The 14,576-nt window shown below is 52.2% G+C and overlaps 1 protein-coding gene across 2 annotated transcripts in view; it reads right to left on the bottom strand.

The window, feature by feature from the left end:
• Positions 1–14,576, bottom strand: part of LOC119957801 (metastasis-associated protein MTA1-like) — a 159,951-nt gene that overhangs the window by 22,410 nt on the left and 122,965 nt on the right. For both annotated transcript variants that reach the window (XM_038785910.1, XM_038785909.1), the window contains exons 15-17: positions 12,641–12,792; positions 11,582–11,768; positions 1,785–1,874 (exon numbers count right to left, since the gene is read on the bottom strand). In XM_038785910.1, the coding sequence (XP_038641838.1) occupies positions 1,785–1,874; positions 11,582–11,768; positions 12,641–12,792 (429 nt within the window). The remainder of the gene's footprint in view (positions 1–1,784; positions 1,875–11,581; positions 11,769–12,640; positions 12,793–14,576) is intronic.

The raw sequence follows: 14,576 nt of genomic DNA on the forward strand, positions 1-14,576 counted from the left end.
GCATAAGATAAAGATGCATGGCATTAAGGGTAAAGTAGTAGCATGGATAGAGGATTGGTTAATTAATAGAAAGCAAGGAGTGGGGATTAATGGGTGTTTCTCTGGTTGGCAATCAGTAGCTATTGGTGTCCCTCAGGGATCAATGTTGGGCCCACATTTGTTCACAATTTACATAGATGATTTGGAGTTGGGGACCAAGGGCAATGTGTCCAAGTTTGCAGACGACACTAAGATGAGTGGTAAAACGAAAAGTGCAGAGGATACTGGAAGTCTGCAGAGGGATTTGGATAGGTTAAGTGAATGGGCTAGGGTCTGGCAGATGGAATACAATGTTGACAAATGTGAGGTTATCCATTTTGGTAGGAATAACAGCAAACGGGATTATTATTTAAATGATAAAATATTAAAGCATGCTGCTGTGCAGAGAGACCTGGGTGTGCTAGCGCATGAGTCACAGAAAGTTGGTTTACAGGTGCAACAGGTGATTAGGAAGGCAAATGGAATTTTGTCCTTCATTGCTAGAGGGATGGAGTTTAAGATTAGGGAGGTTATGCTGCAATTGTATAAGGTGTTAGTGAGGCCACATCTGGAGTAGTGTGTTCAGTTTTGGTCTCGTTACTTGAGAAAGGACGTACTGGCACTGGAGGAAGATTCACTAGGTTAATCCCAGAGCTGAAGGGGTTGGATTACGAGGAGAGTTTGAGTAGACTGGGACTGTACTCGTTGGAATTTAGAAGGATGGGGGGGCGGGGGGGGGGGGGGGGGGGGGGGGGATCTTATAGAAACATATAAAAGTATGAAGGGAATAGATAGGATAGATGCGGGCAGGTTGTTTCCACTGGCAGGTGAAAGCAGAACTAGGGGGCATAGCCTCAAAATAAGAGGAAGTAGATTTAGGACTGAGTTTAGCAGGAACTTCTTCACCCAAAGGGTTGTAAATCTATGGAATTCCTTGCCCAGTGAAGCAGTAGAGGCTCCTTCATTAAATGTTAATGTTAAGACAGTGAGTGTCTTTTTCCTCGGATGGTGATGACCAACACGAGGGGACATAGCTTTAAATTGAGGGGTGGTAGATATAGGACAGATATCAGAGGCAGTTTCTTTACTCAGAGAGTAGTAGGGGTGTGGAACGCCCTGCCTGCAACAGTAGTAGACTCGCCACATTTAAGGGCATTTAAGTGGTCACTGGATAGACATATGGATGAAAATGGAATAGTGTAGGTCAGATAGGCTTCAGATGGTTTCACGGGTCGGCGCAACATCGAGGGCCGAAGGGCCCATACTGCGCTGTAATGTTCTGTTCTATAAGATAAAGATAGATAGTTTTTTGAAGAATGAAGGGATTAAGAGTTATGGTGTTCTGGACGGAAAGTGGAGCTGAGTCCACAAAAGATCAGCCATGATCGCATTGAATGGCGAAGCAGGCTCGAGGGGCCAGATGGCCGACTCCTGCTCCTAGTTCTTATGTTCTTATTGTGCGTGGAATCAATTCTGTATCCTTTCTTCATAGTCTTTACAAATTAAATAAAACGTTGGGGTTTCTGTCCGGTATTATAGTAACTGTTGCCGTCTGGTCCAGGATTATAATAATTCTAAGTAGGACTTTGCACCAGCAGACAGAATACTTTCACCCCCATCGGTTTCAGTGGTTAGGAACATGGTTCCTCATGACCGCCGTACAAAGCCCAGGTCCCAATACTGTCTGCTTTTGGCAAATTACACAATGCAACATCGTCACAGTTCTGACTTCGCAGCTAAGCTGGGCTGAACACGTGGTAACTTACCCAGGTATTTTACTACAGATTCCAATGACTTCCTGACGAAAGGTTTGAGTTTGATTGCCTTCTCTCCGATTTCTGGAAGTCGAGCAGTGCCTGTGAGGATGCAAATGCAATATTAGCTGCAACCAAGGGATATCAACCATGAGATTCACTTCATTTCAGTTGAACCGCGAAGCAGGAACCTACGAGAAAGCATTCAGCACATCATATCAGAAGCAGTGCAGCTCATAAATCCAACAACTGGACCATGACAGGGGAAAGCCTGTGATAAAATAGGCTATTTTGGCATAGTACTTCCACAATTATCCACGCCATGCAATGAAACCCAAGTGAAAAGGATCATAATCTAGGCACAAATAACACAAAACTGGCCCTTTAACCACTTTCCCTCAACATTACTGCCATACAAGCAGAAAGTACACCTTGTTCCGTCGTACATTTTCTGAAGTGTTGCATTTTGTATGGAAAAAAAACCCACAAGAGATAATAAAATAAGATCCTGGCTCTGGGTCACTGTCCGTGTGGAGTTTGCACATTCTCCCAGTGTCTGCATGGCTTTCACCCCCACAACCCAAAGAGGTGCAGGGTAAGTGGATTGGCCACGCTAAATTGCCCCTTAATTGGGCCAAAAGAATTGGGCACTCTAAATCTACATTAAAAAATAGATATTTGGGGACTTGCGGTGACAGTGGGCGGGAGGCAGCCGTGCGTTGGAGGGCTCCCGTTCGGGAACAGCATTGTCAGGGGTTAGCACCCGGTCCTAGGGGCAGCCAAGGCAGTAAAAGTCAGGAGAGCGCACAGGGAAGGGAAATGTCGAGGAACAGTAAAAAAACGGCCGTGGAAAAAGCAGCTGAAAGTCCGTCGGGGAGTGGAAAGGTCACCGCGGGGTCGGTAAAAAAAATGGAGGCTGGAGCATCACGGGAGGCTGCATTGCTTACGGCTTAAGAAATAACTATGGTGATGGCCGTGGAATTAGAAAAGCAATTCACAAAGCACATGGAGGCAATGAGGAAGGAGATGGGGGCGGTTTTGAAAGTGCTGGTGGAGGATGCGATTACCCCGGCGGTGGTGAGCGCAGAGGCAGAGGTGCGGGAGCAAGGTGAGGCGCTGAAGGAAGTGGAAGAGACATTATTGCAGCACAGTGATCAACTTATCTCGATGGGGAAGGTGATAGAGATCAACAAGGATCTGCGAGGCAAAATGGAAGATCTGGAAAACAGATCCAGGCGACAGAATTTGAGGATTGTGGGGCTGCCCGAAGGAGTGGAAGGACCGAGGCCGACTGAGCTATTTGCCACGTTGATGGTGAAGCTATTGGGGGAGGGGGAGGATCCCTCCTGATATGAACTGGATCGGGCTCATTGGTCGTGGAGGCCTGTACCAAAGGCGAGTGAGCCGCCAAGAGTAGTGACTCTGTGCTTCCGTAGGTACAGTGTAAAGGAGAAGGTCCTGTGCTGGGCTAAGCAGAAGCGGGTGGTGCAGTGGCTGGAGCTGGTATACGCGTATGCCAGGACTTTACGGTGGAGCTGGCGAGAAGGCGGGCTGCCTTCAACCGGGTGTAGAGGGCACTGTACATTAGCAAGGTGCAGTGCAGCATTGTCTATCCAGCGAAGCTGAGGGTGACCTACAAGTTCAAGGACTTTTATTTTGGGACGTCGGAGGCAGCAGAGGAGTTTGCAAAGGCAAAAGGACTGTGGCAGAATTGAGAAATGGTCATGTACCGATGTAGCCTCATGACTGTATTTTTTCTTTTTTGTTTCACTGCGTGCTGGTGTATGGGCTACAGGAGCCAACGTTGTGTATATTTGGACAAGGGAAGAGGGTTCTTTGGGGTGTGGGTGTGGATGCGGGGTTTGTGTGCTAAAGGGGACTTCTGGATTTTCCTGGGGCCGGGCAAGGGGGAAAGAGACCCGGACGGGGGCCTCCACGCTGGCCGGTTTAAGGCGGCCAGTGAACAGGGGTGAGGTGGAGGGAGGGGCTGCGACCGTCGGAGCCTGGCAGAACAGGGTCCGATGAGTCTAGACGGGGTGGAAAGTTGGGGGGAAGGAACCGAGGTTGGGGGGAGGAGTTTTACAAGACAAAGTGATGGGGAGGAGTTGCGGGGGGAGGGGGGGGGGGGGTTTACAACTCTTCGGTGTCATTTACGGTACTCTTTCGGAGGCTGAATGGCATAGTGTGTTGGCCGGGGGGGGGGGGGGGGGGGGGGGGAATCTATAGGTTAATGGTGACAATGGCTGATTCCGGACTCCTTTCTCGTCTTTGTTTTTTTTCACCGTGGGAGGGTTTATTTTATTTGACGCATATATTGACAGGTGGGCCGTTGGTTGGGATGGTGGGAGGGTGGGATCATTGTTGATGTTAAGGTATTGACTTTGTATTTGTTACCGTTTACTGTTTGTGGGGGGATGTAAATTTTGAAGGAAAATGTGAAAATGGAGAATAAAAATATTTTTAAAAATAGATATTAAAATAGTACAATTTTTTTGAGGTGTAGGAATTGAGAGACATCCACAGATTTTGAAGGTGACACAGCAGGTTGATTGAGCTGTTAAAACTTGTGGAATCCTCAACTTTATTAACAGAGGCACAGAGGGAAAAAGTAAAGTACCTTGCTCAAAATCACTGGTTAGGCCTTGTATTGCGTCCAATTCTGGGCAAAACACTTTTGGAAAGGTGCCGAGAGCAGTCATTTGAAAAATGAAAATGAAAACTGCTTATTGTCACAAGTAGGCTTCAAATGAAGTTACTGTGAAAAGCCTCTAGTCGCCACATTCCGGCGCAGGAGGCGCGGCCATTCGGCCCATCAAGTCTATGCTGGCTCTCGGTGGAGTAACCCAAATCAGTCCCATTTTCCCACTCCATCCCCATGGCCCTGCAAGCGTATTTCCTTCCAAGTGGCCACCCAATTTACTTCCAAAATCATTCATTCTCTCTGCTTTCCACCATCCTCGTGGGCAGCGAGTTCCAGGTAGCGGTCACTCGCTCTGTGAACAGAGCCCTCCCTCCACACACCTTATCTCTTGCCAAAAACCTTAAATCTGTGGTCTGGGATTAGGTGCAGTGGGGATTTACTCAAACGTCTCCAGGGATGAGGGCCGTCAGTTGGGTGGAAAGACTGCAGAAGCTGGGGTTTCTATCCTCTATAGGAAGGCGAGAGAGAATCTAGTGAAGATTTGATGACAGTAGATAAAGGAGAAGCGGTTTCTACTGGCAGGATGGTAACCGGCAGAGGCAGAGTTGACATGAGAACTGAGGGGTGCGAGATGAGGAGGATTTGATTTTTTTTTCAAAGCAAGGTGTATCAAAAGGAGAAAATGCTGTACAACCTCAGCAGGTCTGACAACATCTGGGGAGAGGTCGGAGCTAACGTTTCAAGTCTGGATGACTCTTTGCCATTGGTAAGCCATGTCAGCAGCGCTGTCTTGGAAAGCGGTATCATCAGATTTGATGGAGGCCTTGACAAAGGGCTAACCAGACTCGGAACATTAGCTTCGTTCTCCCTCCGCTGATGCTGTCAGACCTGCTGAGATTGTCCAGCATTTTCTGTTTTTTGTTTCAGATTCCAGCATTTGCAGTATCAGAGAATCCCTGCATTGTGGAAGGAGGCCATTCGGCCCATCGAGTCTGCACCCACCCTCTGAAAGAGCGCCCTATCCGGGCTCATTCCTCCGCTCTATCCCTATAACCCCATCTAACCTTCGTATACAAAGGGGCAATTTAACATGACCAATCCACCTAACCTGCACAGCGTTGGACCGTGGAAGGAAACCGGAGCACCCGGAGGAAACCCACGCAGACAATTCACAGGGAGAACTTGCAAACTCCACACAGAAGTAATTTGCTTTTAGCGGGTTGTATCAATCTGGAATATTCTGCCTCAAAGCTGATTCAATGCGGATTTTCAAAAGGGAATGAGATAAGTTTGAAGGGGATAAATTTACAGGGCTGAGGGAAGAGAGTTGGAACTAATTAAATAGCCCTTTCAGAAGACTGACATAGGCTCGATGAACTGAACGGCCTCCATCTGTGTTGTATTTTATCACGTACGACTGTGCTGTACTCAATTTTAATCAAGCATTATAATCTTTGCTGAGATTGAGCAGAGACCCCCCCCCCCCCCCCCCCCCCTTCCCCAACTCCCCCGGTTTTAAAATGTCGGCAGGCACTACACGGGGATACCAAACAAAACTTTCACAGCCAGGTCAGAGAGATAATAGAACAGATTACCAAACGCCAGGACGAAAAACGAAGATTTTGAGTAACAGCAGGAGAGAGGGGTGGTGGTATTTAGCGAGGGATAGAGCTCAAGGGCGAGGTTGATGAAGGTACGGCTGCGGCTACCCAATGGTGAACTGAAAGAGATTCAGGCTGTGCAGGGTCAGAATCGGAGGAACGCAAAGTCCTCAAGAAAGCTGGATGAGCTTATAGATGTGTGAACGTAGGAAATAGGAGCACTTAGCCCCTCGGGTCAAGTCTGCTGTGCCACGTTCCGGTTGCGGCTATGACCAGCTAAGTCGCACGTTTGGCTGCTCCTGCGAGGAAGGTGTTTTCGGGCCGATTGGAGGGCCCCTAACGGCGCTGGAACGACGATTCCCGGTGGGGGAAGGTCCCCAGAGGAGAACCCTGCGAAATTTATGGTCATCACCCGAAGTGGGGCAGGAAAAAAAGCGGCAGCAGCGCCCCGAAAAAAGCGGGGGAAGAAATCCAAAATGGCGGCCGGCGGCGCACCCGAGGACTGGAGGAAATGGGCGGAGGAGCAGCAGGCCGTTCTCCTGCGCTTCTTCACGGAGCTGAAAGTGGAGCTGCTGGAGTCGATGAACGCGACGACCACCAGGCTGATGGGAGCCCAGGCGACCCAAGAGGCGTCAATTCGGGAGCTGCAGCAGGAGATGGCTGTGAGGGAGGAGGAGGCCACGGTCCTCGTGGGAAAGGTGGAGGTGCACGAGGCACTCCACCTGAAATGGCAAAACCAACTGGAGGAGATGGATACCCGCATGAGGCGGAAAAACCTGAGGATCCTGGGCCTGGCAGAAGGGCTGGAGGGGTCGGACCTCCCGAGGTATGTGGCAGAAATGCTGGGCTCACTGATGGGGGCAGGGGCCGTCCCTTCGCCCCTGGAACTGGAGGAGGCCTACAGAGTAATGGCCAGGAAGCCAAGAGCAAACGAACCCCCGAGGGCGGTGCTGGTTCGGTTCCAGCGATTCAGTGACCGAGAGAGGGTGCTGAGGTGGGCCAAGAGAGAGAGGAGCAGCAAATGGGAGAACTCGACGGTGAGGATCTACCAGGACTGGAGTGCGGAGGTGGCAAAGCGGCGGGCCCGGTTCAACCAGACGAAGGCGGTGCTGCATGCCAAGAGAATTAGATTCGGGATGCTGCAGCCAGCGCGCTTGTGGGTGACCTATAAGGACCAGCACCACTATTTCGAGTCCCCGGAGGAGGCGTGGGCCTTTGTCCAGGAAGAAAAGCTGGACTCGAACTAGAACCAGGGGATACTTGGCGGTCGTTGCCGCTCTGGTACTTTAAGCTGGACACGTGGCTTTCTTTTGGTTGGATTTTCACTTGGCTGTATTTTTGGACCCTTTTTTTCTCTCTACCAGTTTTTTTCTTTTTTCTGTTATTTATAATGTTATGTTGGGGGGGCGGGGTGGGGGGGGGGGGGGGGGGGGAGTGCCGGGGGTATGTGTTTCTTGTGGGGTTTTTCTTTGTATCGGGGTGGGATCGGGGACGGGGGTGGAACTGAAGATGGAGGGGTGGGGAGTGGCAGGGCGAAAGCGCGGGCTTTCCTCTGGTTTCCCGCACGCGGGGCAGAGGAGGGAGGAGGGTGGGAGGAAGGGGCGGGGTCAGCAATGGCTCCCTTTCCCGCGCTGGAGCGGGGTCGAGGAGGGGTGGTAAGGGGGGGGGATGTCCCCCATGCCGGGAGGAGTCGGATTGTGGCAGCGGCAGAAGTGTTAAAGGGGTTTATGGAGCAGATGGGAGGGGTAGATCCCTGGAGGGTTGGGAGGCCGAGGGCGAGGGAGTATTCCTTTTTCTCCCATGTCCACAGAGTCTATTCTAGAATTGACTTTTTTGTATTGAGCAGGGGACTGATCCCGAGAGTACGGGAAGTGGAGTACTCGGCCATAGCGGTCTCAGACCATGCGCCACACTGGGTAGATTTGGAAATGGGGGAGGCGCGAGACCAGCGTCCGCTGTGGCGCCTGGATGTGGGGTTGCTGGCGGATGAGGTGGTGTGTAAGAGGGTCCGGAAGAGCATTGAAAGATATCTGGCCACTAATGACACGGGGGAGGTGCAGGTGGGGATGGTCTGGGAGGCCCTGAAGGCGGTGATCCGGGGGGAGCTGATCTCCATACGGGCACATAGGGAAAGGAGGGAGAGACAGGAGAGGGAGAGGCTGGTGGGGGAGCTTTTGGACGTGGATAGGAGATATGCGGAGGCACCAGAGGAGGGGCTGTTGGGGGAACGGCGCAGTTTGCAGGCTAAGTTCGACCTGTTGACCACCAGAAAGGCAGAGACACAGTGGAGAAGGGCGCAGGGCGCGATTTATGAGTATGGGGAGAAGGCGAGTAGGATGTTGGCGCATCAGCTCCGCAAGCGGGATGCGGCTAGGGAAATTGGGGGAGTGAGGGAGAGGGGTGGGAACGTAGTGCAGAAGGGGCCAGAAGTAAATGGGGTCTTCAGAGACTTCTACAAGGAGCTGTATCGGTCAGAGCCGCCGACGAGGGGAGGGGGGATGGAGGGCTTCTTGAACAAATTGAGGTTCCCCAAGGTCCAAGAGGAGCTGGTAGAGGGGCTGGGGGCGCCGATAGGGTTAGAGGAGCTAGTCAAGGGGATTGGGCATATGCAGACGGGGAAGGCGCCGGGGCCAGACGGGTTCCCGGTGGAATTTTACAAAAAATATGCGGATTTGGTGGGCCCTGTGCTGGTACGAGCCTTCAACGAGGCATGGGAGGGGGGGGCTCTGCCCCCGACAATGTCGCAGGCACTGATCTCTCTGATCTTGAAGCGGGACAAGGACCCCGTGCAGTGTGGGTCATATAGGCCTATCTCGCTCCTGAATGTGGACGCCAAGTTGCTGGCAAAGATCCTGGCTACCAGGATAGAGGATTGTGTGCCAGGGGTGATACACGAGGACCAGACGGGTTTTGTGAAAGGGCGGCAGCTTAATACGAACGTGCGGAGACTGCTAAACGTCATCATGATGCCGGCAGTGGAGGGTGAGGCGGAGATAGTGGTGGCATTGGACGCGGAGAAAGCATTTGATAGGGTGGAGTGGAAGTACCTGTGGGAGACGCTGGAACGGTTTGGATTTGGGGAGGGATTTATTAAATGGGTGAAGCTGCTCTATTCGGCCCCGATGGCAAGTGTAGCGACGAATGGTAGGAGGTCGGAATATTTTGGGCTCCACCGGGGGACCAGACAGGGGTGCCCCTTGTCCCCCCTGCTCTTCGCACTGGCAATTGAACCGTTGGCGATGGCACTGAGGGGCTCAGGGGGGTGGAGAGGGCTGACAAGGGGCGGGGAGGAGCACCGGGTATCGTTATACGCGGACGACCTGCTGCTATACGTGGCAGACCCAGAAGGGGGAATGCCGGAGGTGATGGAACTGCTAGCAGAATTTGGGGACTTTTCGGGGTACAAGCTAAACTTGGGCAAGAGTGAGGTATTTGTGATACACCCAGGGGACCAGGAAGAGGGAATCGGGAGACTCCCGTTTAAGAGAGCAGGAAAGAGTTTTAGATATTTAGGGGTGCAGGTGGAAAGGAACTGGGGGACTCTCCACAAGCTGAACTTCTCCAGGCTGGTGGAACAGATGGAGGAGGAATTTAAAAGGTGGGACATGGTGCCGCTGTCGCTGGCGGGCAGAGTGCAGTCCGTTAAAATGACGGTCCTCCCGAGGTTTTTGTTTTTATTTCAGTGCTTGCCCATCTTCCTCCCTAGGGCCTTCTTCAAAAAGGTGACGAGCAGCATCATGAGCTACGTGTGGACGCACGGCACCCCAAGGGTGAGGAGGGTCTTCTTGGAGCGGAGTAGGGATAGTGGAGGGCTGGCATTACCCAATCTTTCGGGGTATTACTGGGCGGCAAATGTATCGATGGTGCGCAAGTGGATGATGGAAGGGGAGGGGGCAGCTTGGAAACGAATGGAGAGGGCGTCCTGTGGCAACATAAGCCTGGGGGCCTTAGTAACGGCGCCATGGCCGCTCCCTCCCACGAGGTACACCACGAGCCCGGTGGTGGCGGCCACCCTCAAGATCTGGGGGCAGTGGAGGCGACACAGGGGGGAAGTGGGAGGTCTGATGGAGGCACCGTTAAGAGGGAACCATAGATTCATCCCGGGGAACATGGACGGGGAATTTCAGAGCTGGCACAGGGTGGGCATCAGGCAGCTGAAGGATCTGTTTGTAGATGGGAGGTTTGCGAGCCTGAGAGAGCTGGAGGAGAAATTCGGGCTCCCCCCGGGAAACATGTTTAGACATTTGCAGGTGAAGACATTTGCTAGACGCCAGGTGGAAGGGTTTCCCTTGCTCCCCAGTAGGGGGGCGAGCGATAGGGTGCTCTCGGGGGTCTGGGTCGGAGGGGGGAGGATATCGGACATCTACAAAGTAATGCAGGAGGCGGAGGAGGCATCAGTAGGGGAGCTGAAAGCCAAGTGGGAGGGGGAGCTGGGAGAACAGATAGAGGATGGGACATGGGCTGATGCCCTGGAGAGGGTTAATTCTTCCTCCTCGTGTGCGAGGCTTAGCCTCATTCAATTTAAGGTGCTACATAGAGCCCATATGACGGGGACAAGGATGAGTCGGTTCTTTGGGGGTGAGGACAGATGTGTCAGGTTTTCGGGAAGTCCAGCGAACCATGTCCATATGTTTTGGGCATGTCCGGCACTGGAGGAGTTCTGGAAGGGGGTGGCAAGGACGGTGTCGAGGGTGGTGGGATCCAGGGTCAAACCAGGATGGGGGCTTGCGATCTTTGGAGTTGGGGTGGAGCCGGGGGTACAGGAGGTGAGAGAGGCCGGAGTACTGGCCTTTGCGTCCCTAGTTGCTCGAAGAAGGATACTAATACAGTGGAAGGACGCGAGGCCTCCAAGCGTGGAAACTTGGATTAATGACATGGCAAGCTTTATTCAGTTGGAAAGGGTCAAATTCGCCCTGAGAGGGTCGGTACAAGGGTTCTTCAGGCGGTGGCAGCCGTTCCTCGACTTTTTGGCTCAGAGATAGGGTACAGAGGTCGTAGCAGCAGCAACCCGGGGGGGGGGGGAAACAACGGTTGTGGTGGGTTATTTTGAAACGCGGGCAAAATTGCTCGCAGTTCATGTCTGATGTTGATTGTTGCTTTGTTTGTTTTTGGGGGAGGGGGGAGGGGGGAGGGACAATGCGCGCGAGTTCGGGCGGGGGGGGATATTTGTTAAGAGGGAATATTTTGTAATATTTTAGAGTTAGTTGGGGTAAATATCTTCATGTAAAAAATTCTTTCAATAAAAATTATTTAAAAAAAAAAAAGTCTGCTGTGCCCAAAATAAGACTCGTGGCTGAGCTGATCTTTGCCGCAACTTCAAGGATCTGTCTTGTGTGGAAAGGCGCCACGGTGGGATCGGAACACAGGAATAGAATTTTAAAATCAAGGTTTCGGTGGACCAGAAGCAAATGTGAGCACACAGGAGCTGGTGTATGTTAGGACACAGAGAGCAAAGTTAGGCTCCAATTTAGGAGTGGCAGACCGCAGTGTAATAGTTAAGAAACAGTAATCATCTAGCTGCAAGTTACCAAGAAGAAGCAGTCCATTACAGCTCCACAGCAACTCACATTCTGCTTTGATAGCCGCACTGTTGATTGGTATAAAGGGACGCCGTGCTGCTTGCCGAGGGTGGAACAGGTTCTGACAGAAATACCGTGCAATTTTGGTTAGTCTCGTTGTTTGAAGACAGAAAGCCTGCCGCGTCTTCAGTGTAAACTTGGGGTTGGCGTTCTTCACCCAATACCCATGGGGATTCTACAGGGTTAAAAACAGTCACAGTTAGATGGCACGTGGAACAGAGCACACATACTTTACCTACATACCACAGTGATTGCTGCAGCGGTCAAGCCTGCATCACAGGTGTAAAGCATGGCATTGTTACGGCGCACTTGGCCCATCGTGTTTGCACAGGAAGAAGCATTTAAGTCTCTCCCTCCACAGCACATGCCGAGTCTAAAGAAAACTGTTAACTTGGCAGAAGCTTCATTTTTAAAGTGACCTCTTTGAGGGAAACGGTGAGGATTTTATCCAGAAGCATTCAAGCTTCAGTAACTTGCCTTCAAACTTTTTCTTGTACTGATGAAGCCACAACCAATGCCCTTAGGAACTCTTCCAGGTGCACTATGAACACGCTTATACAAACATCAGCTAATGAAATTTGCTGCCCTTACCCGGTCTGGCCTGTACGTGACTCCAGGCCCCACAGAAATGTGGTTGACTCTTAACTGCCCTTCTGAAGTGGCTCAGCAAGCAAGGGCAATTTTGGACGGGTAACAAATGCTGATCTTGCCAGCGACGTCCACTTCCCATAAATTAATTTTAAAAGTTGTCCCTTAACCTGGTCTGTACGAGCTGCTCACTGCTTTGTCTGACAACTTACTCCACAACTTAACTGCCCTTTGGATGAAAATATCTGTCGAGCTTTCTTAACCCGGTCTCTCAAACTTGTAAAGTCATCTTTCCAATGACTGGACCGTAAGCCTCTGATGCCCTCAGTTGCTTCATTATTGTTTTCTACAAGGGAATGTCACTGTGGTGACACGAAAGGAAAACCTTTTGACACTTGGTCGAAATACTTCCCCTTTCTCCCTGCCGCCCTTTTTGACCAGAAAAGATGAAGCACTTACCGAGCTGCTGCGATTAGGTCCAGGCCTCTCGCCCTCCAGCCTTGTCGGCATCTTGAGGCCACCGTACTTCTTCCAGTAATTCCAGCAAGCCGCGCACAATCTGCACTGCATGTTCGGAGGGCCCCACGAATACCACTGGTACGACTGGGTTGCTAAGAGGAGAAATAGAAATCAGAGAGCCCTCAGCAACCTGTCCTGACGCGAGCAGCAAAGAGGGGAACGTCCAGGTTCAGCAAGTGGCGCGTCACTGATCAGCGGCTCCTACGCGGGTGACAACTCGGTAAATTGAGGTCACATGCACTCAAAGCGCGCGTGTTTGTTCAGGTCGGACGTGGGCAGTGTCACTTTGGAATTCTTATCGGATTTTTTTAACAAATAGAACTGGAGAAGTCAAATTTTCAAATGGTGCAAATTAAAAACTCTCTGGATTTATCCAACAAGGCCCATATCAAACGGTCACCCCAGGACGATACCAATAGTTAGCAGCATGGTAGCACAGTGGTTAACACTATGGCTGTTTAGCACAGGGCTAAATCGCTGGCTTTGAAAGCAGACCAAATCAGGCCAGCAGCACGGTTCAATTCCCGCACCAGCCTCCCCGAACAGGCGCCAGAATGTGGCGACTTGGGGCTTTTCACAGTAACTTAATTTGAAGCCTACTTGTGACAATAAACGATTTTCATTTCATTTCATTTCACAGCGCCAGGGTCTCAGGTTCGATTCCTGGCTTGGGTCACTGTCTGTGCGGGGTTGTGCCAGTGTCTGTGTGGGTTTCCTCCGGGTGCTCCGGTTTCCTCCCACAAGTCCCGAAAGACGTGCTTGTTAGGTGAATTGGACATTCTGAATTCTCCCTCTGTGTACCCGAACATGCGCCGGAGTGTAGCGACTAGGGGCTTTTCACAGTAACATTATTGTGTATGTAAGCCTACTTGTGACAATAAAGATTCTTATTATTAAGTGCCAGCCGGGAACTAAGGGGAACACATCAATAACTATTCACCCACAAATGTCTTTAACGTTACTTACATCTGTAGTGTTTTGATTGGGAAACTCAGGCCGAGGACCAAAAGTGCATAAAATCCCCAAATCTGGCACACAACCAGTGCAGAGCTTCCCGGATGCTGAGTTTGGTATCTGTACTCAATGACCCTGCCTCCACCACTCCAGGGAATAGAATTCCACATTCACGCCCTCAGGAAAAAAAATCATCTCCATCTTAAATGGGAGACTTCTTGGCCGGGATTCTCCCCTACCCAGCGGGGTGGGGGGTCCCGGCGGGACGGAGTGGTGTGAACCACTCCGGTGTCGGGCCGCCCCAAAGGTGCAGAATTCTCCGCAACTTTAGGGGCTAGGCCCGCGGCGGTTCGGCTCCCGCTCTGCCGGCCGGCGCGAACGGCCTTTGGCGCCCCGCCAGCCGGGGCCAAAAGGCCTTCGCCGGCTGGTGGAAGTCAGCGCATGCGCCGGTGCGTCAGCGGCTGCTGACATCATACTGGCGCATGCGCAGGGGAGGGGGGTCTCTTCCGCCCCCGCCATGGTGAAGGCCATGGTGGGGCGGAAGAAAAAGAGTGCCTCCATGGCACAGGCCCGCCCGCCGATCAGTGGGCCCCAATCACAGGCCAGGCCACCGTGGGGGCACCCCCCCGGGGGGAGCCCGATTGTCCCGCACATCCCCAGGACCCCGCCGCCCGTGCCGCCAATCCCGCCGGCACCAGACGTGCTTTGATTCTCGCCGGCGGGAACGGCCTGTCAGCAACGGGACTTCGGCTGGAGAATCGCCGCGGGGGGCCCGCCGACCGGTGCAACGCGATTCCCGCCCCCGTGGCAGAGAATTCGGGCCACGGCGGGGGCGGGATTGACGCCGGTTCCGGGCGATTCTCCAACCCCCCGGGGAGGGTCGGAGAATTCCGCCCCTTATTTTTAAACTGTGTCCCTTAGT

Source organism: Scyliorhinus canicula, chromosome 27 (genome assembly GCF_902713615.1).
Source record: "Scyliorhinus canicula chromosome 27, sScyCan1.1, whole genome shotgun sequence".
NCBI lineage: Eukaryota > Metazoa > Chordata > Chondrichthyes > Carcharhiniformes > Scyliorhinidae > Scyliorhinus > Scyliorhinus canicula.